Genomic DNA, 23,102 nt, shown 5'->3' with positions numbered 1-23,102 from the left:
CGATCGGGTAAGGCTGTTGCGCGCTGGTCACGCGCTGGTCACGAGCTGGCAGCCTGAGGCTCCACATACGCCCCACACCCAAAAAATTTCACTGAGTTTCTGCTTCTCCGCTTCGTCTGCTTTCTTCCTAGTTCTTACTCCAGACGGGCTCCCCTTCGACTGCTGGTCTGTCTCCCTCTCACACACTCGTGCATCGCAGTGTTCTCAGAGTGCGTGTGCTGGACAGTCCGATGAAGGTATCTTTCGTCTTCCTTACTCCCAAGCGCGCTTGTTATCTGTAGCAACAGCAGGTGGATCATCTCTCGACTTACAACTGGTCGGGTCGTGTGCTCTGCTTACAAGATCTGCTCCCATCTCTTAATATCCCACTCCTCGCGTGTGATACTGTGAGAGTGCAACTCATGATTGGATCTGGGGTCCTGTTTCAAGCACTCCCCAGCCATTTCATTATTATAGAACCGTCGATCCTGGCATGGTCGTCCTTGCCACCGCCTCCCGCACCGCAACGATCGCACCCAGGCCGACGACCAATTCATCCAAGATGCTAGTTACATCATCACCTGTGTCCATTCTAAAAACGCCTAAGAGCACCCCATCCACGACTGGGATTAAGCACAGAATGATGATGGGAGACGACTACAGCGATCTCTCCCTGTCCCCGTCGTCCTCATCCGACGCGGAAACCAGCCCGAGTCCTCGGAAGCGGACGCGAGTGAAGTTTGATAAGGAGGTTTTAATGGTGCCATATAAAGAGGAACCTGAGCCGGAACGGAAGCCAGAGAAGAGCGCAGCCGTCGTCCGCGAGGAGGTGCGCAGGGCCATCCAACGGCATGTCTCTGGCACTGACAGCGAGGCGTACGACCACATCAAGGAGACTTTTGCGGTGGACCCGCGGCGCCGGGATGAGGACAACATGTTTGCCTACGATGTACCTACACATACGTCCTTGAGATATCATCTCCTGGGTCTTTTGTCAAATGTTGCGTCCTTGGATCGCAGTTGCAACGGACTGGTCCAAGCTGTGCTGAATAGCGTATGGCTGGGCCGGGACGAGTCGTACATCAAGTTGTATATACGCTTTCTCGGTAACCTTGCCGCTGCCCAGGGCAGCTATCTGGGGGCTGTGCTCAAAATGCTGGTCAACTTTCTGGGGGAGCTTCCCAAGGACACGGGGAAAATCCCAGGTTACCCGTCTGTGCATGTGCCCGTGCTTTACTCCCGCGTGCACTTGGCTTTGCGCCATGTTATGCAGTTGATTCCGTCTGGTAGTGGAACGCTGTCGCCTCTTCTGTCTGCTCAATTTCCGTTTGCTTCCGATTCGGCCAAGGCCAACATTGCGTATACGCGGAACCTCATTCGAGTGATCAGCTATGCCCCGGAGCTTCAGGGTGATATTCTTTCCCTGATTACGGAAAAGCTTGTCAAGATTGACGTTCACATTCAAGTGGACCTGGAGGACATCGAGGATGAAGTCGGTGAGGATGTCCTGCAGGGAGTCTCTCCGGAATCAGTCATGATCGAGGAAGATGATGCGGAAGACGACGATGACAACGATTCCGTCCTTAGTGACGATTCGGTAGACGATGAATCCAAACGAATCAAGGCCATTCGGGACAACATCCTCAAGCTGGATGGCATGATCGACACCATGTTCGAATACTATGCGCCTCCGTTCACGCTGGGCTCCCTGGACGACAAGGAGAATGCCTTTGATCTTCTGATGAGCCATTTCCAGAACATTATTCTTCCCACATACCGCTCGCGCCACTCCCAGTTCCTCCTCTTCCACTTCTCCCAGTCATCCCCCATCCTTGTGGACCGCTTTGCCGCGATGTGCACCGAGCTTATCTTCAACAAGACGCAGCCTGCCATCATGCGCCAATCAGCTGCTGCTTATCTCGCCAGCTTCGTTGCTCGCGGAGCTCATATCTCTGGCGAGGTTGTCCGGGATGTGTTCGATTTGCTGGGCACGTATCTGAACAGCCTCCGTCTTGATTATGAAGCTACCTGCCGGGGCCCCGACCTCCGCCGCTATGGCCCCTTTTACTCCACGGCTCAGGCCCTGCTCTACATCTTCTGCTTCCGCTGGCGAGACTTGACCACCGCTGCGCTGGAGGGCGACACTCCGGACCAAGTCGACGAGCTTGAGCCGGAGGACATTATGTTCCCGCCCTCCGTCAAGGAAGTGCTGCACCAGGCCATCCACTCCAAGCTGAACCCGCTGAAGGTGTGCTCGCCCGCGATCGTGTCCCAGTTCGCGCGGATGTCGCAGCACTTCAACCTGATGTACGTGTTCAGCATCCTGGAGACAAACAAGCGACTGCGCGTGTCCTCGTATCGCAGCATCGGCGCCATGGCCGATCCGCGCTTCAGCCAGGTCGAGCGGGAGATTCGCGCCGGCGACGATCTCGGCTACCAACTAGACGCCTACTTCCCCTTTGACCCCTACCAGCTCCCGCGCAGCCGACGCTGGGTGGAGAACGACTACGTCCACTGGCGCGGCATCCCAGGTCTAGATGAAGACGATGACTCGGACAGCGAAGCGGACGACAACGAGTCGGATGAAGACCTCAGCGATGGGACCGAAACGGATGACGAATTGTGATGCGTCAAGACCTTTCAAAAGAACAACTCTTAAAAGTGCTTCTTTATTTCTCTCTCTTTCTCTATCTGTCTCTCGTTCTATTGGCGAGCACAATACCCCCAATCTGTTTGCGATTATGCCATCTCAGCAGGTTTTCATGTTCCTCTGAAAAGAAGAAAAGTTCTCTTGATATCTAGTTTTTGTTGGTTTCATGGGTGGGAATTTAGCGCGGCGTACGGATACTGATTTGATTTGATTTGATTTATAACGCATGCATATGTCGCATATGCCTGCTTGTTATCTACCTGTGTCTACGTTGCCAGGTCTGCTACAGTGAGACTGGTATCGTGATGGTTTCTATAATGATATGGACGATGGACGATGATGGATGGAATGGACAGATGGATGTATGATGACATCTGCGGGGTAGAAGAGAATGAACAATCAACAAATTTCAAAAATTAAAAACTCCTGGACGCATGTAAACATCAAAGACCAGTGATAGTTCGTAGTTGTTCGTTACCTGGTTCGACCGATCAAAATGATTAGATCGAGTACCTGTCTAAAGCTAAGAGTGTCAACATGGATGTCCAAATTCAATTCAACATACTTTATCTACCTCGGCACATTGAAATGATTTACTGATCATCATGTAAAAGAGGAAGAGGAGGGAGCTTCCCGTTTCTACATGTGAAGATGTTGGTACCGTGATAATTTGGAAATTACAACTAAGTACTTCTGGTAGTAGTAGTGTGGAGAAGGAAGGAGCTTCTAGTACATGTTATATGTAATGCACATGGTACGATAGGAAGGGTAAGTACTACTATTGGTAGGAAAGGTCTAGTTGTTAGAACCATTGGCTGTTACCCGCCAATTGTTTCTTGGAATGATAATGCAAGTCAATCGCTTATGCATGGCAGTAACTTCGGTAGTAATCAATGATCGTCGTCTAGTGTACAAGTAGATGTGTGTGTGTGTAGTAAAGATGATGTAACGATTCTAATGATGATCGAAAACCCAAAATAACGCCAATGACTCCAAAAGAGTTATGAAACTAATAGGACGTATAAGGGAAAGGGATAGTTTATACAGACCAGGATGTCAAGGGAAGAAAGAAAAACGCAATGAGTTATATGTACCGCCCATCCTCTGAGGTAAGAGGATGGGTCTACGCACCAAAGATATGCTTCATATCAGCACAGGCATCGCGGTAGAGAATATCAACTTTATCCTGATCGCGGAACGGATTGGGCGATTTGTCCCACGCATGGGGCGCCTTTTCGATCATCATGGCGCGGACATGTTTGTTGATATTCTGCAGACGTCGCACAAACACCTGGCCCTCCTTGAGAAGCATATCCCATTCGCAGATATAGAAGAAGATATCGTGCGGCAGGGCATCGGCGAGGATCTCATCCGTGGCGTGCACAGGCGACGCATAGGGCGAGACCCGCTCCTCGCGCGTCGGCAGGTAGGATTCATCGAAGAGATCGGTGAAGAAGGCTGGGAGGGTCTTACTGGGCATAAGGCTCATGGCGCGACGATGGTCACGCGACTCTTCGAAGTCGAGGATTGGGTACCAGCAGAAGAGGGCGACGATGTTGAGTTCGCTGGTGGAGGCGGCGGATACTAGCTGCTGGGTGGAGTCGTAGGGGCCCAAGTTGGGCGGACTGCTGCGAGGTTCGAGGACGTCTTGTTGGTCGCGTTGCTGCTGCTGCTGTTGCTGCTCACTGAGGATACTGCGCAGGCGGAGGGGTACGGTGATGGCGAGGTTACCACCAGCGGAGAAGCCGGACAGGGCGATGCGCGAGACGTCCAAGCCCAGCTCGACGGCGTGGGCAGCGAGATACTGCAGGGCGAGGACGCCGTCGTCAACGGCGGCGGGAAACGGATGTTCGGGAGCACGACGGTATCCGACGCTGACCAGCACGGCACCGACTTCCCCGAGCACACACTGCGCCCAGCGACTATCATCGGTGGGGCATCCTAGCGTGAAGCCTCCTCCATGGAAATTGACCACGACGGGCAGACGACGACCTTCTTTGCGAGTGATGGGGTAGTTGGGTGGCGTGTAGAAGCAGAGACGGATCTGACCCGAACCGGTGGGAATAGTGCGAACAAAGGCAGGCCGCGGAGGTCGCGGAGGAGTGACATCGTGCAGGAACATGCCAATGCGCATTAAAAAGCGCCAGACAATGGCTTGGACATAGAGCCACCAGCGGGAAGACGGCATGATGGAATGGCCATACAGCGGAGAGAAGAGTTTAAAAGAGGTAAGTTGTAGGAAAGAAAGTTACGAGAGATCCGAGGCAGGAACAGATTGGGGGAAGAGACAGAGAGAGAGAGAGTGTGTGTGTGAGAATGCAAAGAGTTAACTCTGAGGATAACTCCGAGGGAGCGCCCGGAAAGTCGGAGGCAACCCAAACCTGACCTGACCTTCCGTTCAAGAATAGCAATCAGTTGATTGGAATGGAAGGCGATTAATTTACGTTTGGAGAGGGATTAAGGGCCGTCTGATCCACGGAAAGCAGCTGCCGAGGAAGACGAAGATCCAAAGTAAGAAGAAGCCAAGAGATGATGGCTGAGATGACACAGAAAGGTAGTTATGCAGTTTATGCAAGAAGTTGACAAGGAAAAAAAAAGAGGAAATTAGAATTGGGAATGAGAACAGCTCTAGTAGTTGGCAAAAAGAGTCTTGGACCACATCATCGGTCCTTCATTCCTGAACTGGACCCTGTTTCCACTACTCTGTAATCTATTATTATTACATAGTGTTTTAATTGATATCCCGGGTTTTGCATCATCACAAGCATGACATCACTGCCTCGGGATCGACCCGCCAGCCTTTATTTGCTCCCTCGTATTTCTTCTTTTACTTTGCACGCTTATGCTATGAATAATTCGACTACTTCTCTCACATTCTGGCCAACTCTTGGGTTTGTAAGGCCCCTGCTAAGCTCTCCTACTAACCTTAATTGTCTTGGAAAACCCTGAGCCCAACCCAACTCTTCCTTCTACTTATAAGCGCTGACGGTACCCTCTCTCCCCCTCCATCCTCCTCCCCCCTCTCATCTGCCCCCGTCATTGACGGTCATTCTTCCTCATCTTTACCCATTCAATCCTATTTATCACATCACATGGGAGTTGACTCCCATCCTCCCGCCCCCATCATGTCTATCAAACGTGCGCTCTCCAAGATTGTACCCAACAAGTCGACTTCCGACGATGAGTCGAGTCACAGTACCCCGGCCTCGGCTGCATCCATGTCTCCCCGCCGCAGCATCCTCAGCAACTTCCTGCGCGATCGCGACTATGTCTCTTCCTCCGATGACGGCTCCGATGACTCTTCATCGCCTGGAAGCATCAGCAAGAATCAGCAGAAACGCCTGGCACGTAAACAGCGCAAAGAGAAGTCCCGTCTGAGCGAGGAGCGTCATTCCGACGAATCCGATTCGCGTCGGAAGGAGGAAGTCGCTAATGCCATCCGCGAGGAGACCTCAGAGATGAAGGCTCGCTATGGCGAATTGCCGCTGATACAGTCCCGGACACGCCCTCGTGAGGTCCGTACCAATCTAGATGCCATCTCCGAGTCCTTGGTGGGCCAGCAGATCTGTTTCACAGCTCGTCTACATATCATCCGCCGCATGAGTGCCAAGCTGGTCTTCCTAGTATTCCGCCAGCAGCTGCTCACCTTCCAAGGTGTTCTGCATGAGGAGGCAGGTGTCAAGTCCATTGCCATGATTCACTGGGCCGAGCATCTGCGTTTGGGTTCCATTGTCCGTGTCCGGGGAACTATACAGAAGCCTCAGGTGCCGATTCTGGGCTGTACCATCCACGACGTCGAGATCTCCATCGACGAGCTGCACCAGGTCGTGCGTCGCGAGGAGCCTGTCCCATTTAGTATCTATGAGGCAGAGATCCAGACGGCCGAAGAGGAGCGCATCGAAGGCCGCCGCAGTCACATCCCCGATCGCGTTCGTCTCACCAATCGTTTACTCGACTTGCGCACCCCGACCTCTCAGTCCATCTTCCGCATTCAATCCGCCATCTGCAACCTCTTCCGATTTGCTCTCGACGAGCAAGGCTTCATGGAGATCCACACGCCAAAACTGCAAGGCTCGGCGACCGAGTCAGGCGCCAGTGTCTTCCACGTGCAGTACTTCGGGCGAGATGCTTTCCTGGCGCAGAGTCCACAGCTAGCCAAGCAGATGGCTATCGCCGCCGATTTTGGTCGTGTATACGAGATCGGTGCTGTGTTCCGAGCGGAGAATTCCAATACCCATCGCCATTTGACTGAGTATACCGGGTTGGATATTGAGATGGCCATTGAGGAGCACTACCATGAAATGTTGGAAGTGCTGGATGCGGTTATCAAGTCCATCCTTCAAGGTGTGTATGGTCGTTACCGCCGCGAGGTGGAGACTGTGAAGCACCAATTCCCATCAGAAGATGTTGTGTGGCTGGAGAAGACCCCCATCCTGCGCTTCTCGGACGGCATCAAGATGTTGAATGACTCTGGCTGGCGCGACGAGGATGGCAACCCGCTGCCAGACGATGAGGACCTCCACACTCGCGATGAGATTCGCCTGGGTGAGTTGGTCAAGGAGACGTATGGCACTGACTACTACATCCTTGACAAATTCCCTGCCAGCGCACGTCCCTTTTATACCATGCCCGACCCCGAGGATGATCGATACACCAACTCATTCGACATCTTCATTCGCGGTCAGGAGATCGTCTCTGGTGGCCAGCGTATCCACGACCCCCACATGCTGGAGGAGAACATGCGTCGCTCGGGCATCGACCCCGATACCATGGAAGACTATATGGAGGGCTTCCGTTGGGGTGCGCCACCCCACGCTGGAGCAGGTGTTGGTCTGGAGCGTCTGCTGATGCTGCTTCTGAAACTGGGCAATATCCGCCTAGCATCCCTCTTCCCTCGCGACCCCCGCAGCTTTCCGGCCAAGCCGGTGGAGGCACAATTGCGGCACCCAGAGTCATCGACTATTGATCCTCCGTGGGCGCGCGACAGGAAGGGTGCCATCGCACAGGATACGAGTCAGCTCCAGCCGCTCGAGCATCTTATTGCCAATTACGGCGATGCTACCTCCACTTCCTGGGGCGATGAGCGCTTCAAGATCTGGCGTGACATGGGCACGGGTGCCGCTATCTCCTACGTGCCTAGCACCAGCAACTATGTGATCATTCCTGGCAACCCCTTGTGCGATCCCAAGCAGTACCGCCAAGTGATCACACAGTTCCTGCAGTGGCTGCGGCGCGAGACAAAGTACAAGCCCGTTTGGCTGCTCTGTTCCGCGGAAGTCGAGACCATCCTAGGCGAGCGCATGGGCTGGCGAACTTTGTCCTGCATTGCCGAGGAGCGCGTAAACCCAGCCCGCAACATGGCAGCTTCGGACGGCGAAATCGCTCGCAAGATCCGACACGCCGAAAGCGAGGGCGTCAAGATTGTGACCGTGAATAGAGGCGAGATGGTCTCCGACGAGGTCCGCCAGAAGATCGACCAGCGCGTCCAGGACTGGCTCAACAACCGCAAGGGCACACAGGTACACTTGTCCGAGATCCGCCCCTGGCGCGATCCCGCGCACCGCTGGTACTTCTATGCCGTCGACAAGGAGGGCACCATCTGCGCCTTTGTCGCCCTGGCCACGCTCGCCCCCGTCCACGGCATGCAGATCAAATACAGCTTCGACTTCCCGGGCTCCCCTAACGGCGTTATCGAACACATCGTCACCCACGCCATTCAAACAGCCGCCGCCGCTGGTGTCAAGTCCCTCACATTCGGCGCCGGCGCTATGTCCTCGCTGACCCCCGGCCATAACCTCCGCGGCGCGCGCATCAAGATGCTCCAGCACACCTACGACACCATGGCCAAGCAGTTCCATCTGGTGCGCAAGAGTGAGTTCCGGGCTAAGCTTGGCGCCGAGGACGACCCGCTCTATATTGCTTATCCGCCGCACGGCCTGGGCAGTAAGGGTATGCGTGCGGTGCTGCATTTCTTTGAAGATTGATCAATCTACCGACGATTTTGAATACCCTCTCTACTCTACTTACTAATCTTGGAATGAGATCATGGCGTGTTTGTTATGGAGATCTGACTACAGGTAGATCTGTATGCCTTTTTGATGTGTTTTTTTTATGTTTTGTCATGACTGTGTGCTTTATTTGCTTGGGATGGATGGTTCGCATTAGATATTCCCCCTATTGTTTTCGTTGTCTTGGTCGTGGAGCGATGGATATGACTGTATGTTTTAGGGCTACTTTTGTCCTGTGTTTCCTCTCGTTTTTGGATGTGCTTTCATACAAAGACGGTAAGATAGACGCAGCGCCTGTGTAATGAAGCCATGTTGTATGTATGTATGGATGTCCTTGATGTTGAAAAAAAAAAAAAAAAAGAATGTCGTGATAATTTGTCACTAAATCTGGGTAAATTGAAAATATGTAAACAATAATCATACAAGTGCCGAAAGTAGTAATATACCAATATGCAAATATCATCCACAGTAATCATCATGCACGCATGTATATATCCGTTCAAAGATCATAAATCACCGCACCTTCTTACCCTCTCTCACCCCATCTACTACTACCTCCCCATCCCCATCCCCATCCACATCCTCATCTCCCTCTTCCTTCTCCCTCTCCTCAGCCATGTCATCTACCACTCTTCCTAACTCCCCAACCACCCACTTCCCAACCAAAACAGCCACCACGGCCACAATCACCCCGTAGCACGCCGTCGGCACCAACGACCTCGGAAACACATTCCCCAGAAACGGATCTAGAATCACATCCACCGCCACGGGCGGCACATGTGTCATCAGCTCCTTATCCGTAGTGTAGTAGTCTGCCGCGGCGCGGATACGTAGGAATAAAACAGAGTCTGTGATGGGCTCGTTGCTGTCGAGGGGGATTTCGGGGTTGAAGTTGGTGGTGGTTGTGTCGTCGAGGTCGAGGTTGAGTTCGGAGTTTGGAGTGCTGGCGAGGCGCAGGGAGGAGTACTTTGTTATGGAGGAGAGGAGGAAGGTGTCTGAGAGGGCGTGCGAGAGGGTGTATGTTGTTAGGGTGAAGGATGTTGGTTGCTTTTTTTTTTTTCACAGACTTAGTATAGACTAGGTATGAGGGTAGATGGGTGGATTTGGGGTTCAGTGGGAATAGGGTGGAAGGGTCACGTACAGTTGCTAGCCAGCATATGCGTACTTCATAGCGTCGACCAGGTGTCAGGTTTTGTAGGAAGAACCAGGATTCAGTCCCTGGTGAGGATTGGGTCGGGAAGGATGCGTTGAGGTGTGTTCGGATGATGGGGTGAGAGGGGGAGAGGCGCGCGAGACCTAGGTCGTCGATTGGGGGATGTGGGGTTGGAATTGTGGTAGGGGGAGGGGCTAAAAAGATGGTCTTTTCGACGTTGGCGGTTGCGAGGGTCGTGAAGAGGAGGAAAGCGAGGAGGAGGTAAGGGATAGAGGAGGGGACATGGCGGGGGAGGAGGGGAAGGGTGAGAGGCATTGTTGGTTGGTTATGGTCGATGAGGGGGTGTTTCGTGGTGTGCAGTATTGTTTTATATGGTCATTGTTGGAGGTAGAATGAAACAAAAGCTGTAATGGGCCTGCGGTGTTGCGTTAGAGGACTTGATATCGTGTGGAAAGTGTGGGATTGGGATAGGTACTTGTCTGAAGCTTTGCTGAAGATCTAGATCGGAGCTGCGGTGAAAAGTGGAAGAAGGAATATTCTTGATGTTTGATTTCAGGGATATTCGTGTTTGATATGGGCGTATATGTTGAAGATTCAGAAGGTGTAGGACGAGGACAGGGATCAATTGAGAGAAGAAAACATGGCCATTGCATTGGTAATGGTGGTGAGCAATCCATGGACTGCGATGATCCGGCTGATGTTCGGCGATCTTTCGTCATGCCGTCACTGATATCCACGTGACCAGATCTTAACCGGAACAGGGTGCTGACTCAGCTGTTGACCGCCAGGTGGGCAGAAGCCAATCAGAAGGCTCATAGCCCAACGCGACCCAACGGACGGATCAACCACGGCGGCATCGTTGGGTTGACAGCGCATGAAAGACCACAACAAATCGAGTCGACCGATTCTCGTCCTGCTCCTCCATTGTCACTAACCAAACAGTTCCCCAGGGTTCGTGGCCTCTCCCTCCCTCCCCCCCGTTTTTACTAATTTCCCACCTGTTCCCTTTCCCTTGAATCTTCCTTTCCCTCCCTCTTCATCCAATTCACCCTCTTCAATTAACCCCCTTTCGTGCCCTGTGTTGTGGTGGCTCGTTAGGTTACTAACTTTACCCCTGAAACCCCCGTACAGATCGCCCTTGGGTATTTTAATTTTTCCCTCTGTCCACATTCCACACCCACTCCGTGTCCCTCCATCAATCACTATCTGAAACTTATCAATTCGACTCGCCAAAATGAGAGAAGTTATTTCTTTGAACGGTTTGTGCCCAATCCTTCCCTCGCCGCCACTTGATTTTTCGCGTGGTCACTAATGTTTGTGTTTCCCCCCTCACAGTTGGTCAGGCTGGTTGCCAGATCGCCAACTCCTGCTGGGAGGTATGTTTAAACAGGGGGAATCGACCCCTCCTTCCCTGAAACAATATTCTGAAGTCAACAACATGGGCATATGCCATGAATTATGGGGATAAACAGTGGACTAACGATGTTGTTCAGCTCTACTGCCTTGAGCACGGTATCCAGGTATGTGAAAACAAACGCCTAGGCACGCTTTTGTCGAGCGTTGCCACTCCACATCCATGAGCAATCCCACTGACCTTTGCTTGCTGATGCCAGGCCGACGGTTACTTGACCGAGGAGCGCAAGAAGGATGACCCCGACCATGGTTTCAGCACCTTCTTCTCCGAGACTGGTACGTTTCCATAGCTCTCCCCACTCAGTGCACCCTGCTCTCCTTTCGCCTGCAGCCCACCCTAACAAATTATGATGTATAGGTCAGGGCAAGTACGTTCCTCGCACCATCTACTGCGACCTTGAGCCCAATGTTGTCGATGAGGTCCGCACCGGTACCTACCGCAGTCTTTTCCACCCCGAGAACATGATCACTGGCAAGGAGGATGCCTCGAACAACTATGCCCGTGGTCACTACACCGTCGGCAAGGAGATGATCGACCAGGTCCTCGACAAGGTCCGCCGTGTTGCCGACAACTGCGCCGGTCTCCAGGGTTTCCTGGTCTTCCACTCCTTTGGTGGTGGTACCGGTTCCGGTTTTGGTGCTCTCCTGATGGAGCGTCTGTCCGTTGACTACGGCAAGAAGTCCAAGCTGGAATTCTGCGTCTACCCTGCTCCTCAGAACGCCACCTCCGTTGTTGAGCCCTACAACTCTATCCTCACCACCCACACCACCCTTGAGCACTCCGACTGCAGTTTCATGGTTGACAACGAGGCCATCTACGACATCTGCCGCCGCAACCTCGGTATTGAACGCCCCAGCTATGAGAACCTCAACCGCCTGATTGCCCAGGTTGTCTCTTCCATCACCGCTTCTCTCCGTTTCGACGGTTCCCTCAACGTCGATCTCAACGAGTTCCAGACCAACCTGGTCCCCTACCCCCGTATCCACTTCCCTCTGGTGGCCTACGCCCCCGTCATCTCCGCGGACAAGGCTTCCCACGAGTCCAACTCCGTCAGCGAGATCACCATGAGCTGCTTTGAGCCCAATAACCAGATGGTTAAGTGTGATCCCCGCAACGGCAAGTACATGGCCACTTGCCTGCTGTACCGTGGTGATGTCGTCCCCAAGGAGACGCACGCTGCCGTCGCCACGCTCAAGACCAAGCGCACCATCCAGTTCGTCGACTGGTGCCCTACTGGTTTCAAGATCGGTATCTGCTACCAGCCTCCCCAGCAGGTCCCCAACGGCGACCTTGCCAACCTCAAGCGCGCTGTGTAAGTTCTTCTCCATTTTATATGCTTATTTTTAAAGGAGTAAGCAAGCTAACGGAAAACCATTATAGCTGCATGCTGTCCAACACCACCGCCATCTCCGAGGCCTGGTCCGCTCTCGACCACAAGTTCGACCTCATGTACTCCAAGCGTGCTTTCGTCCACTGGTACGTTGGTGAGGGTATGGAGGAGGGTGAATTCTCCGAGGCCCGTGAGGACCTGGCTGCCCTCGAGCGCGATTACGAGGAGGTTGCCAGCGACTCCCTGGAGGAGGAGGTTGAGGCCGAGTACTAGATCTGACCGAATTTTGGGCGGGAGTCCCGCGGGGGGTCCGGCCGGGCCGTCCGGGTGGAAGCCGTGGCTGGCCCTGAAGCAGTGTGAATTGATCCGTTGGGGCAAGGCGTTGGCCAAGGTTGTATACCCAAATGAGCAGCGGGACTCTGGCTGCATGCAAATAGGAAGGAGAAGCTTGGCTCCGTAGTACAGACTATGTTTTCTTTTTGTCTGAGTATATTTTCTAATATCCCTTGAAGCAGCGCTGAAATTTACTCGCTCGTTCGAACCACATGTGCAGGATTTTTGGGCGCCTAACAGAATTGTAATCTACATTTTGCAGGTTTCGAGCGAATTGATGATTATCCCTGTAATGGTAAAATGAGAAGAAAATGACGATGAGCGAGGATATGAAGCTGTTACCAGTACTCTCCCGTGGTTCGTATTGCATGGTGAAAGGGAGTGAATGGGGGTAGAATGGGAGGGATGGCTTTTGAGATGGGAAAGTAAACTCTATGAGATCCTACTCTAAATTACGCCACATCCAGAAAAGGAGGAACAGCTTCCGCCGAGGTGCATACATCAGTCGGATTCGTGCCGACCGGGTGAGCCCCCAGGGAGTAAGTAATCCATGGACCCTGGGAGGGTGGAGAGAGACTGGGAAATGAACGGGACTGACGTCGGTAGTACTTGAGTGACTGACTGACTGACCGCCCGGGGGGGAAGCATAGCAGTAGCAGTGGCAGTGGCAGTTAATTAATGTAGGAGCTGTCTCTGGCTGGGCCGCCCCTCTGCCTGCGGTGCTCGGCTCGCTTTAGTTACTCTCTGGTCGCCAGTTCCTCCCTCCTACTTACTCCTCCTGCTCCCCCTTCTCCCCTAATTCTATTAATTTCTGGGTTACTATTCCTTTTTCTTATTTTTTTTTTCTTCCCCCTCGGACTTGTCCTCATTCTGCAGTTGTCGGACCTTCCCATTCCCCCTCTTCTTTGTGGCTTCTGGCAATCCTGCCTCGCGACATTCTCATCCCCCCCCGTTTACTAAGTTCCCCTCAGAAGAGCTGCTGCTGCCGCCTTGGCCATCCATGCCCCGTGCTGTCTTCCACCTTCAAGGTTGACAGCCGTCTCTCCTGCTCTGCTTCAACACTCCCCCGTCCGGAATTTCTCGGTCAATTATTTGGCACACAGCGTTTCTACGGAAGGGAGGCTAGCTCCTCCTGAGCTATAATAATGGCTGATAACGGTGAGTCCCCGTGTCCTGGCTGCACAATTGTCGTCCGCCCGAGCTCTCAGGGGACAACGGCCCAACCCCGTCGAATACGATGACGACCGAACAACGGAACTGACGGATGCTCTCTTCTTCCCCCAAACAGCTCGGAATCTCAATCTCAACCTGACTCCGGAGGAGAAACGGGTCTTCTATCAACTCTTCCAGGCCGCCGATACCACCAACCTCGGCGTCATCACCGGCGAGGTCGCGGTTCCTTTCTTCGAGAAGACCCAGTTGGCCCCGGAAACCCTCGGCTTGGTATGTCGTTGCCTACCACTCTCGGGGAAAGCTTTCCCCCGCGCAATCGCAATCGGATTCGGACGACTAACTGGATCATGGCGACGTGATACAGATATGGCAGATCGCAGACAAGGAAAACCGGGGTCTATTGACCCCTTCTGGGTTTGGTGTCGTCATGCGGCTGATCGGACACGCTCAGGCGGGTCGCGCACCTACAGAGGAACTGGCCTTTCAACGTGAGTGAACGCTAGGTGCTCGTTCTGGCCTCGATAGAACAAAGGATGAGAGTGCAACCTTTGCTGACATTGCTCGCCGTTGCAGCTGGACCCCTGCCCAAGTTCGAAGGGATTGTTGTCGATGCCACCCCGAATCCGCGTGAAGCAGGCACTACCAGCCCTACTCCGGGCGCAAACGCGCCGATCCGGGTCCCTCCGCTGAACCCCGACGATGTGAACAAGTTCTTGTCGCTGTTTGAGAAATCGGATGTGTCCAAAAGTGGGGTACTGCCAGGTACATACATATGCCCCTCCAGCCAGCGCCCCGAGGCCGACAAGCCGTGGACACAGTCGCTAACAAGATCATCATGACAGGCGAGACAGCTAAGCAGATCTTCGAGCGTGCGCGGTTACCGAACGAGATCCTTGGACGCATCTGGAACCTGGCGGATAGAAGGCAACAGGGTGCTCTAGATGCTACGGAATTTGTCATTGCCATGCACCTCCTTACGTCCTACAAGTCCGGTGCGATGAGGGGAATTCCTCAGACACTTCCACCCGCTCTCTATGATGCTGCCGCTCGCCGAGGCTCTCTCCGCTCGTCGGTCGGTTCCCGTCAAGGTCTCGAGGTTCCTCCGGTGCCTGCGATTCCGAAGCAATTCACTGGACCCCAGCGTACGCAGAGTCCGATCAATAGGCAACCGTTCGGCTCCCCTCTCTCCGCCCAAGCTACTGGTGGTGACTGGCTTATCTCGCCGCAAGAGAAGATTATGTTTGACAACATCTTTGCTACGGTTGATACGGCCAAGGCAGGTTCAATTAGTGGTGACCAGGCTGTCGCTTTCTTCCTGGGTGCACAGTTGCCTGAGGAGACACTAGCTCAGATTTGGGATCTCGCAGATATAGATGCGGACGGACAGTTGACCAAGGATGAGTTTGCCGTCGCCATGTATCTGGTTCGCCTAACGCGTAGTGGGAAGGAGGCGCTGCCTCAGACATTGCCTCCCGCCTTGATCCCTCCGAGCATGCGCCGCCCTGGATCTTCGCATTTCGGCCCAGCAGCTCCTATTCCTGCCCAGGCTCCAGCTCCAGCTCCGGCTCCAGCTCCGGCTCCAGCTCCGGCTCCAGCGCCGGTTCCCACACCACACTCGGCGGCTGACGATCTGTTTGGCCTAGATGCGCTTTCTGCGCCGGCACCGGCAGCGCCGGTAGCTCCTTCCCAAATTCCGCAGTCAACCGGGGGTTCGAATGCCGCCTTCCAGACTCCTGGTTCCCCCGGCTCGAGAGCATCTCCCCATGCTCCCTCAACTACCTTCAAGCCGTTTGTGCCGACTTCATCCTTTGGACAGACCCTGCAGCCACAGATGACTGGCGCCTCAGCTGGTGCTCCGCCACCCGTGAGGTCGCCGCCGCCCCCGGCGGATGATCTTTTGGGAGACAACGACCCTGAAGAGTCAAACAAACTGACTCAGGAAACCACCGAGCTTGCAAATCTGTCTAATCAGATCGGTTCGCTGGCTACTGAGATGCAGAACGTCCAAACAAAGCGAACATCTGCCGAGCAGGATCTGTTGCAAACCTCGCAGCAGAAGAGAGACTTTGAGGCTCGTCTCGCTCAGGCCCGCTCGATGTACGAGCAAGAAGTGAAGAACTTCAAAGCTTTGGAGGAACGGCTCAATGCTTCACGAGCAGAAACTGGCAAGTTGCAGCAGGAGTATGCCTTGATCGAAGGAAGCCGTCAAGATTTACAAAACCAGTATAACCAGGTATCAGCTGCACTCAGCGCTGATCAGCAGGAGAACGTAAGCTTGAAGGAGAAGATCCGTCAAGCCAACGCTGCAGTTGCTCAGCTTAAGCCTGCCCTCGATAAGGCTCGCTCAGAGGCGCGGCAACAGAAAGGCCTCGTCGCGATCAATAAGAAGCAGTTGGCAACTGTGGAGGGAGAGCGCGACAAGATCCAGCTCGAGATCGATTCTTTGTCCAAGGAGCAGCCTGAAGCGTCGGAGGAGAGAATTGTCAGTCCAAGTGATGCCGCTCCTGTTATGAGCCCAGCCGAGTCGACGACGAGTCAAAACACCAACCCGTTCTTCAAGCGTACGGCTACTGGATCGAGCGAGGGCAATGCGCTATCTCCACAGATTTCTGGCGATCAGCAGCGTGCCTTTGATAGCCTGTTCGGTTCCGCCTTCACCTCACCACCGACAACCGCTACACCACCGCCTCCAGTGTCTTTCCGGGCTGAATCTCAGCCCACGTCTGGGGTGCCTACTCCGTCAGTGTCCCCGCCTCCATTCGCTCCTGGTCCTGGGTTGGAGCCTCCTGCCCCGGCTCAGTCTAGGCAACTGACACCGGGTGTGTTGCCTCTTGGAGAGACCCATTCGGCTACTTCTTCAACAAAGGTCTCACCCCCCGGTAGCAGATTTGGTGGTCAAGACACGGCCAGTCTAGGAACAGCCTCGCAGGCAGCAACCAGTGAAGTGGCAGGTCCTTCGTCAGCACAGCCCGCCACCTCTCCGTTCGATGAAAGCGAGGAATCAAAGGAGCGATTCCCCGAGATTCCAACCATCGCCGCAAGTGAACTACCTGCAGTTGGCGCTGTATCACCTTCTGGAGATGACAAGTCTGCAGAGCGCAAAGATCTCAGCTTTGATGAACTGTTCGGTGGGCCAGCACATCAGCGCTCTAAGTCACAGAAAGAGAATGATTTTGAAGAAGCCTTTGCTGCCATGAAGACTGGGCCTGGAGCAAGCAAATCGAACGGAGCCCCGGCCGCTCCTGAGTCAGAGTTTCCTCCCATTCGCGAACTTGACGATGGAGATGAGAGCTCCGACAGCGAAGCCCCCTTGGGCTTTGAGGACAATTTCACCCCCGCCTTCCCTCCGCAGACTCAAATCGCCGCAGCACCCAACCCCGAGTCTATTGAGCCGTCCCAACTGGCAGCGTTCCCCACTCCTGGCAATGCGGACACTGCAAGCCAGCCCCCTGCGGCGGAATCGCAGCCAAGCCCCCCCAAGTATGAGGACTCCGTTGAAAAGCAGGAGCCAGGAGACTTGCCACGCGAGTACAACGGACTCCTGCCGAACCGTGAAGACCCAACCACTGCCCCCGATGCTCCACACTCAGTAGAGTCAAGCACAGGGGCACCGATTGTGGGTGGTGAAGCCCAACGTGACGGGACTCAGGAACCCGAGGCTGCTCCCCAAGGGGCCAAGGCAGGCGCGCCTGACTTTGAGGCTGCTTTCGCCGGCCTCAACCTCGCGCCAGCAAAGGAGGCCGAAGATGAGGATGACGACTTTGAAGCGCCTGATAACGCCAAAGCCGGTGTGGATTTCGATTTCTCATTCGACAACCCGTCAGCACAAAAGACCTCTCCCCATCAAGGTGCGGATGTCGCATCCTCAGACTTTTTCAACTTTGACAAGAACGTATCTTCCTCGCCTCCTGGCTCTGCTGCACCGCCTTCCGAGCCCAGCGCGAAACCTCAGACTCACGACTGGGAAGCACTGTTTGCTCCTCTTGACAACGCCAATGCTGCTGCTGACGGAGCAAACGGAACGGGCAATACAGAAGCCAGCAAGGAACCCGGCTGGGCTCTGCAGACGGGCACCGAAGACGATCAGATTCTCCAGCGGCTGACAGGCATGGGATTCCCCAGAGAAGAATCCCTCTCAGCTTTGGAGAAGTTCGACTACAACCTTGACAAGGTATGTTATCAAACCATCAATAGGGGAAGCCTCCGTGCTAACTGATTTTCATAGGCCGTAGACCACCTGACTTCCAAGTCTTGATTTGCATCCATAGCCTCTTCTATTTTTCGATCAGTGCACATATTTTTCTATTCTATGAGCCCTTCACTCGCTCCAAATGTTTCCTCCCCCATCAATTCCTCCCACCTTACGTCCCCTTCCTTACTTTCCTTTTCCTTGACTCCTACGTGATCCAGCTTGCATGTTGTTATTGCTGCAATGTATATCCCTTTTCTTTCAGCGATGTGCGCCTTACCCACATCACAGTCAACTATATTATGACCTACACTTATCATCATCGTCCCGTGTAATTTAGGAACACAATTATTGGATTAGTTATGGAACAAGAAACGAAGTGCAGAAGGACAGCGGATCCATAAAGGAAGCAACGACCGAGGCCAGGGTAGAGCGGCCGGGGGCAATTACTATATCTGTATACTGTACCTTTTGATCTGCTTTTTGGCGCCTTCCTTGTTTTGTATTTATTATGTTGCATAGCTCATGTCTGGCAAAGTAATCCGTAATACGATACTGTCATTGCTCAAAGTGAAACAACAGTTCATATGCTCGAGAATTGTTCCATAGCATCATCTATTTATATACTATCTGAAACAAGCCGTCTGATCGCTAGGGAATTTAGGTTTGGTCCGAGCTTCTTTGCCCAGGTGTGGATGTGGGTCTGACAATGACAACAGAATGGACATGCCAATATAGAGTAGTCTACATGTGATGCGGGTCATGAAGAGAGTGCATGGAGCTTGCTTACATGTGATAGTTAGTGTCTAGTTGATAGTGAGTGGCTCTTGAATATGATATGTCATAAGAGACGTATCATAATAGTTGTATTGGTATTCTTCATTCTCCTGTTGCAAACACAGTGCAGCGGATTAGATAATATATACTATCCAGCCAGCAAAGAATATCAGAAATATAGGGCCTAGCCTTGATCAGCAGTATTGATTGTTCACGGTTTAACTCGGCTTACAATCATTATAGGGAAACCTCGGACAGAAGATCCAAGCGATGTATACGTAGCTCGAAACAGCAATATAATGGTTGGTAGTAACGGACTAAAGCTCTAATGAACGCAGCGATCCGTAAGTTGGACGCGGTGACGATATACATGACTTCAGACCATGGTATGAGTCCTAAAACCAAGACAAACCGCTAAAGGAGCACTAGACACCACGGGTGACTTGTCCACTCTCCATACTTTTCAGAGAGCTTGTCACATGCTGCGAAGATACACGTTGCATCATAACCACTGTTTATTGTATTGAGTCAGCCCATGTATGTGGTCGCACAAAGTGAAGAGAGATTCTTACTAAAATCTTCGATAGAGCGTTGCTTAGCGGTTCTCACGGGACTCTTGCCATGCATAATGTTGTCGAAGCTCTTGGAGCCCTGTAGCAGATAATACAGGCCACCCATTATACAGAATACCCCAAAGGAGAAAACGTAAATGCGGAGAATTGTAGGCCATGACGTTGGTCCACCAGCAAACCAGCCAAATAAGCAGAAACAGGTCGCGACGAGATCCACAGCTGCAATAGCTCCTATTAGTTTCCAGGATGGCCGTTTTGAAGCCCAAAAAGCCCCGTCTGATCGGGTTATGAAGATGAGCCAGTTCTCTGTCAGTGAAATTTCGAGGAACAAGACCTCATCTCGCTTCCCGTAGTCTTGCATTATGCCACCGTTCTCCCCAGCAGTCAGAATTGTAGTGAGTGTGATCCATGTGCCTACGGCGAGTACAATACCGAGAAGGATAGACATCCCCCATAATTTTGGAAGATTCCATTTCACAGGAGTCTTGGAATATGGAGCAGTGTCATAGGCGATCGCCAGCGTCGCGATATCGGCAAAGATGGCGATGAACACCACAAGCTGCAGGTTAAGGCTTTCGTTCCTGGTGGCTATCCAGAATCCTAGAAATATCTCCAAGTGTAGCGACAGTGCAATCCGATATACCACGTAAGCGTACATACGGTGGAAGATCTGGCGCGAGGTCTTCAAAGCATCAATTATCGCAGACAAGCCAGGAGCGAGAAACACAATATCAGCTGCTGATCGCGCAGCATCTGAGGAACCTTCTACTGCAATTCCAGTATCAGCTTTTTTGAGGGATGGAGCGTCGTTGACGCCGTCGCCAGTCATAGTAACCAAATATCCGCGCTGTTGTAAGATGTCCACCACGTTATACTTGTGCTCAGGGAAGACCTCTGCGAATCCATCAGCAGCTTCGACGAAGTCGTAAACTTCAGAACCGGACATTGTTCCTCCTCCGCCGAGCCCAAGGCGCTCTGCATTGTAGACGTTTGTGCCCAATCCCAGCTGTCGTGAAGTTTCACGAGCAATCCCGACAGCATCTCCAGTCAGCATCTTGATAGACAGCCCTAAAGTCTGGGCTTCCTTAATAGTCTTTGCTGTATCATGTCGTGGAGGATCCGAACAAGGCATTATGCCCAAGATCTCCCACTCGCCATCACCGCACTTCCGAGCCACCCCAAGCGAGCGGAACCCACGAGTTGCAAACTCCGCCACTTTGTTCTTGTATGCCTGTTCAATATCCTCCAGTATCTGATGATCCTGCTGGACTGTCTTCAATACAAACAAAGGGGATCCCTTGACACACGTGATTCGTTGGCCCTGGGGAGATCGTACTACTGCCGTGACTTTTTTTGAGACCGGGTCAAACGGGGAGAACTCGAGCACCTTGAACTGCGGAAGCATTGTTTTGGCGTCTGGGTACTCATTTAATGCCTTGAAAAATGCTCTGTCGATGGCATCCATACCCTTCTTCTTTCTTGAAGCAGCTAAGCACGCTGTTAGCATGAGGTCCTCAGGATTGACCCCAGCCACTGTGTATGGCTCTGTCAATGATAGTTTATTCTTTGTCAATGTGCCGGTTTTGTCAGAACAAAGTATCTCGACTCCGGCGAGCGATTCAATGGCAGATAGCTTCTGGACGATCGCTCTCTTCTTTGCCAGATATGCTGCACCAACGGCCATCGTGGTTGTGACAACAGCTGGCAAGCCTACCGGAACACCTATCATAGTGATGGCCAGGGTGAACTCCAGAATAGTTGTTGTATTGTTTGAACGGTAAAATGATGATACCCAGACAACAATCAAGGTTATGACGACAAGGACAAGGAGGACAATACTGATACCATGAAGGACTTCAGTGAAGTGGCCGGTGCCTGTTGACGCAGCATTGACCAGCGCCGCAGCACGTCCCACAGATGTCCAATTTCCAGTGGCGGTAATGAGTATTCGGGCGTAGCCGCGCTTCACGGTAGATGATGCGTAACAAATATCTCCTTTGTGCTTGTCAACTGCCAGCGACTCGCCCGTCACAGAAGATTGATCGACTTGGATAGGCGAATTGGTCATCACTCGGCCATCTGCAGGAATTATAGTGCCCTGTGGCAATGATCAGAGACTTTAGACAGTAACCGACGCGGCAGGATTGTTACCTCGTCGACTTTCACTATGTCTCCAGGGACCAGTTCAGCTGCATCAACATCTGCCATCTTGCCATCCCGCAACACAACAGCCCTGAGTGCTAGTGATTTCTTCAGCTCCTTGACGATAGACCCAGCCTGGAAATCCTGGACAAACCCCACAGACGCATTAAGTAGAAGGAGGCCACAGATAACCCCTAGGTCTACCCAGTCTCGAAGATAAGCAGCTAATACGGCTGCCGCCTAAAGGTGTGAACATTAGCGGAAAGAAAATAATGATGAGAATTCTCATGTCGTGGTGCACGTACCTCCATAACAAACTGCACGGGCCCAACAAAGAACAAAACGAATTTCACTGCGAGGTTTTCTTTCTCCTCCTTCATCTCATTGGAGCCAAATCTTTTGCGACGGAGGATTGCCTCGGCTTCATCAAGGCCTGTCAAGGGATCTGTCTGAAGTAGGTTATCCGAGATAGGGCGAAGTCGACCGGTCTGATGGCTCTCCTGTGTGTTTAAATCTGCACCGCCATCCACAGACTCCAACTCAACGATAAGAGTGTCGATATCTTCTTCTTCACCTTCATCGTTATCGATGTCGGCCGGTGCTTTGGCCTCTCCCGATATCTTCTGTTCAAACTCATGCTCGGTGTCCATCTCCTTAGGGTAAGTAAAGGACATCACAGTTATAAAGAGAACACTTAAAGTCTATAACTAGGAGGAGCACAGTAATCGCGTAAGAGCAATAGGGGTTTTTGAGGATACACGTAAGGACCTGTTAGCCTATAACTGTTGGCACTTTTCAAATGAATATGGGGAGAAAGTGCCAATACTGGTATTGGATACATTGGTAGGCATATTGGGAAGGAACGTCGACAAGAGCAATGCCATAGTTAAATCGTAAGAAAGGCAAGTCATGATTGGTAGCAGTAGTAGTGGAAGGAACTACCCAGCGTTAGTGACTTTGGAGACAATCAATCTGACAAACGTTATCATCTGATGGAGCGCTTACTAAGTCCGAAGAATTGAAAGTACTAAGTAACTGTACTTATCATCCTGTTGATGGTGATAGTAAGTACTACTAGTACTACTAAGTAGAATTGCCTGTTCCATTTCGGTTCGTCAAGTACTAGTAGTACTACTAGGACTGTACTTACTATATATTCACACGAATAAGCAATGATGGAGGTATGATTTCTAATTGGTTGAATAGAGTAATAGCAGAAAAATCCCCAATTACATTGACAATCTAGGACAGTGATCAGTTATTCGAGTGATAACTTCTCTTTGTCAAGATCAGAGTGAAGAACAGAACCGAGAAAGATGAAGGTATACAAAGAGGAGGGAGAGGTAAAGGACCAATGAGGACCACTAGATTACATAATCAAA

The 23,102-nt window shown here is 52.4% G+C and overlaps 8 protein-coding genes across 8 annotated transcripts; 4 read left to right on the top strand and 4 right to left on the bottom strand.

The window, feature by feature from the left end:
- Positions 1-134: 134 nt before the first annotated feature.
- Positions 135-3,026, top strand: BO83DRAFT_373929 (rDNA-binding RNA polymerase I transcriptional factor). Its single transcript, XM_025530079.1, has one exon. The coding sequence runs from the start codon at positions 473-475 to the stop codon at positions 2,603-2,605; it is 2,133 nt and encodes a 710-aa protein (XP_025393112.1). The 5' UTR covers positions 135-472; the 3' UTR covers positions 2,606-3,026.
- A 445-nt stretch (positions 3,027-3,471) lies between these two features.
- On the bottom strand, positions 3,472-5,201 carry BO83DRAFT_373928 (lipase). The gene has a single exon (XM_025530078.1). The coding sequence runs from the start codon at positions 4,815-4,817 to the stop codon at positions 3,753-3,755; it is 1,065 nt and encodes a 354-aa protein (XP_025393111.1). The 5' UTR covers positions 4,818-5,201; the 3' UTR covers positions 3,472-3,752.
- Positions 5,202-5,373: 172 nt separating this feature from the next.
- On the top strand, positions 5,374-8,963 carry erdS (aspartyl-tRNA synthetase, cytoplasmic). The gene has a single exon (XM_025530077.1). It carries the CDS (start codon positions 5,755-5,757, stop codon positions 8,611-8,613), a length of 2,859 nt encoding a protein of 952 aa, XP_025393110.1. The 5' UTR covers positions 5,374-5,754; the 3' UTR covers positions 8,614-8,963.
- BO83DRAFT_1843 (uncharacterized protein) lies at positions 8,709-9,265 on the bottom strand. The gene has a single exon (XM_025526497.1). It carries the CDS (start codon positions 9,098-9,100, stop codon positions 8,804-8,806), a length of 297 nt encoding a protein of 98 aa, XP_025393109.1. The 5' UTR covers positions 9,101-9,265; the 3' UTR covers positions 8,709-8,803.
- Positions 9,006-10,464, bottom strand: BO83DRAFT_373926 (uncharacterized protein). Its single transcript, XM_025530076.1, has 3 exons — positions 10,266-10,464; positions 9,779-10,205; positions 9,006-9,684 (listed from the first exon to the last, which is right to left on the bottom strand). The coding sequence occupies exons 2-3, from the start codon at positions 10,103-10,105 to the stop codon at positions 9,151-9,153; spliced, it is 861 nt and encodes a 286-aa protein (XP_025393108.1). The 5' UTR covers positions 10,106-10,205; positions 10,266-10,464; the 3' UTR covers positions 9,006-9,150.
- A 222-nt stretch (positions 10,465-10,686) lies between these two features.
- BO83DRAFT_373924 (tubulin alpha chain) lies at positions 10,687-13,200 on the top strand. Its single transcript, XM_025530075.1, has 7 exons — positions 10,687-10,741; positions 10,922-11,049; positions 11,126-11,166; positions 11,284-11,310; positions 11,404-11,479; positions 11,562-12,516; positions 12,585-13,200. The coding sequence occupies exons 2-7, from the start codon at positions 11,025-11,027 to the stop codon at positions 12,805-12,807; spliced, it is 1,347 nt and encodes a 448-aa protein (XP_025393107.1). The 5' UTR covers positions 10,687-10,741; positions 10,922-11,024; the 3' UTR covers positions 12,808-13,200.
- Positions 13,201-13,725: 525 nt separating this feature from the next.
- Positions 13,726-18,761, top strand: BO83DRAFT_373923 (EF hand domain protein). Its single transcript, XM_025530074.1, has 6 exons — positions 13,726-14,025; positions 14,156-14,310; positions 14,405-14,528; positions 14,614-14,802; positions 14,883-18,211; positions 18,266-18,761. The coding sequence occupies exons 1-6, from the start codon at positions 14,013-14,015 to the stop codon at positions 18,293-18,295; spliced, it is 3,840 nt and encodes a 1,279-aa protein (XP_025393106.1). The 5' UTR covers positions 13,726-14,012; the 3' UTR covers positions 18,296-18,761.
- A 670-nt stretch (positions 18,762-19,431) lies between these two features.
- Positions 19,432-22,370, bottom strand: BO83DRAFT_351132 (plasma-membrane proton-efflux P-type ATPase; the record flags this gene model as incomplete). The annotated part of the gene is made up of 4 exons (XM_025528932.1): positions 19,432-19,517; positions 19,579-21,676; positions 21,730-21,960; positions 22,026-22,370. 4 exons carry the CDS (start codon positions 22,368-22,370, stop codon positions 19,432-19,434), a joined length of 2,760 nt encoding a protein of 919 aa, XP_025393105.1.
- Between the last annotated feature and the right edge of the window lie 732 nt (positions 22,371-23,102).

This window comes from Aspergillus eucalypticola (genome assembly GCF_003184535.1).
Source record: "Aspergillus eucalypticola CBS 122712 chromosome Unknown BO83scaffold_1, whole genome shotgun sequence".
Lineage (NCBI taxonomy): Eukaryota > Fungi > Ascomycota > Eurotiomycetes > Eurotiales > Aspergillaceae > Aspergillus > Aspergillus eucalypticola.
This window is presented reverse-complemented; position numbering and strand designations above follow the sequence as displayed.

Coding starts and splice junctions, on each gene's coding strand:
- BO83DRAFT_373929 (XM_025530079.1), top strand. CDS start 473: ATGGTCGTCCTTGCCACCGCCTCCCGCACCGCAACGATCGCACCCAGG.
- BO83DRAFT_373928 (XM_025530078.1), bottom strand. CDS start 4,817: ATGCCGTCTTCCCGCTGGTGGCTCTATGTCCAAGCCATTGTCTGGCGC.
- erdS (XM_025530077.1), top strand. CDS start 5,755: ATGTCTATCAAACGTGCGCTCTCCAAGATTGTACCCAACAAGTCGACT.
- BO83DRAFT_1843 (XM_025526497.1), bottom strand. CDS start 9,100: ATGATATTTGCATATTGGTATATTACTACTTTCGGCACTTGTATGATT.
- BO83DRAFT_373926 (XM_025530076.1), bottom strand. CDS start 10,105: ATGCCTCTCACCCTTCCCCTCCTCCCCCGCCATGTCCCCTCCTCTATC. Junction 9,685..9,778: donor GCATATGCTGGCTAGCAACT/GTACGTGACCCT, acceptor AAAAAAAAAAAG/CAACCAACATCCTTCACCCT.
- BO83DRAFT_373924 (XM_025530075.1), top strand. CDS start 11,025: ATGAGAGAAGTTATTTCTTTGAACG. Junction 11,480..11,561: donor CACCTTCTTCTCCGAGACTG/GTACGTTTCCAT, acceptor TATGATGTATAG/GTCAGGGCAAGTACGTTCCT. Junction 12,517..12,584: donor GCCAACCTCAAGCGCGCTGT/GTAAGTTCTTCT, acceptor AAACCATTATAG/CTGCATGCTGTCCAACACCA.
- BO83DRAFT_373923 (XM_025530074.1), top strand. Junction 14,529..14,613: donor AGAGGAACTGGCCTTTCAAC/GTGAGTGAACGC, acceptor TCGCCGTTGCAG/CTGGACCCCTGCCCAAGTTC. Junction 18,212..18,265: donor TCGACTACAACCTTGACAAG/GTATGTTATCAA, acceptor TGATTTTCATAG/GCCGTAGACCACCTGACTTC.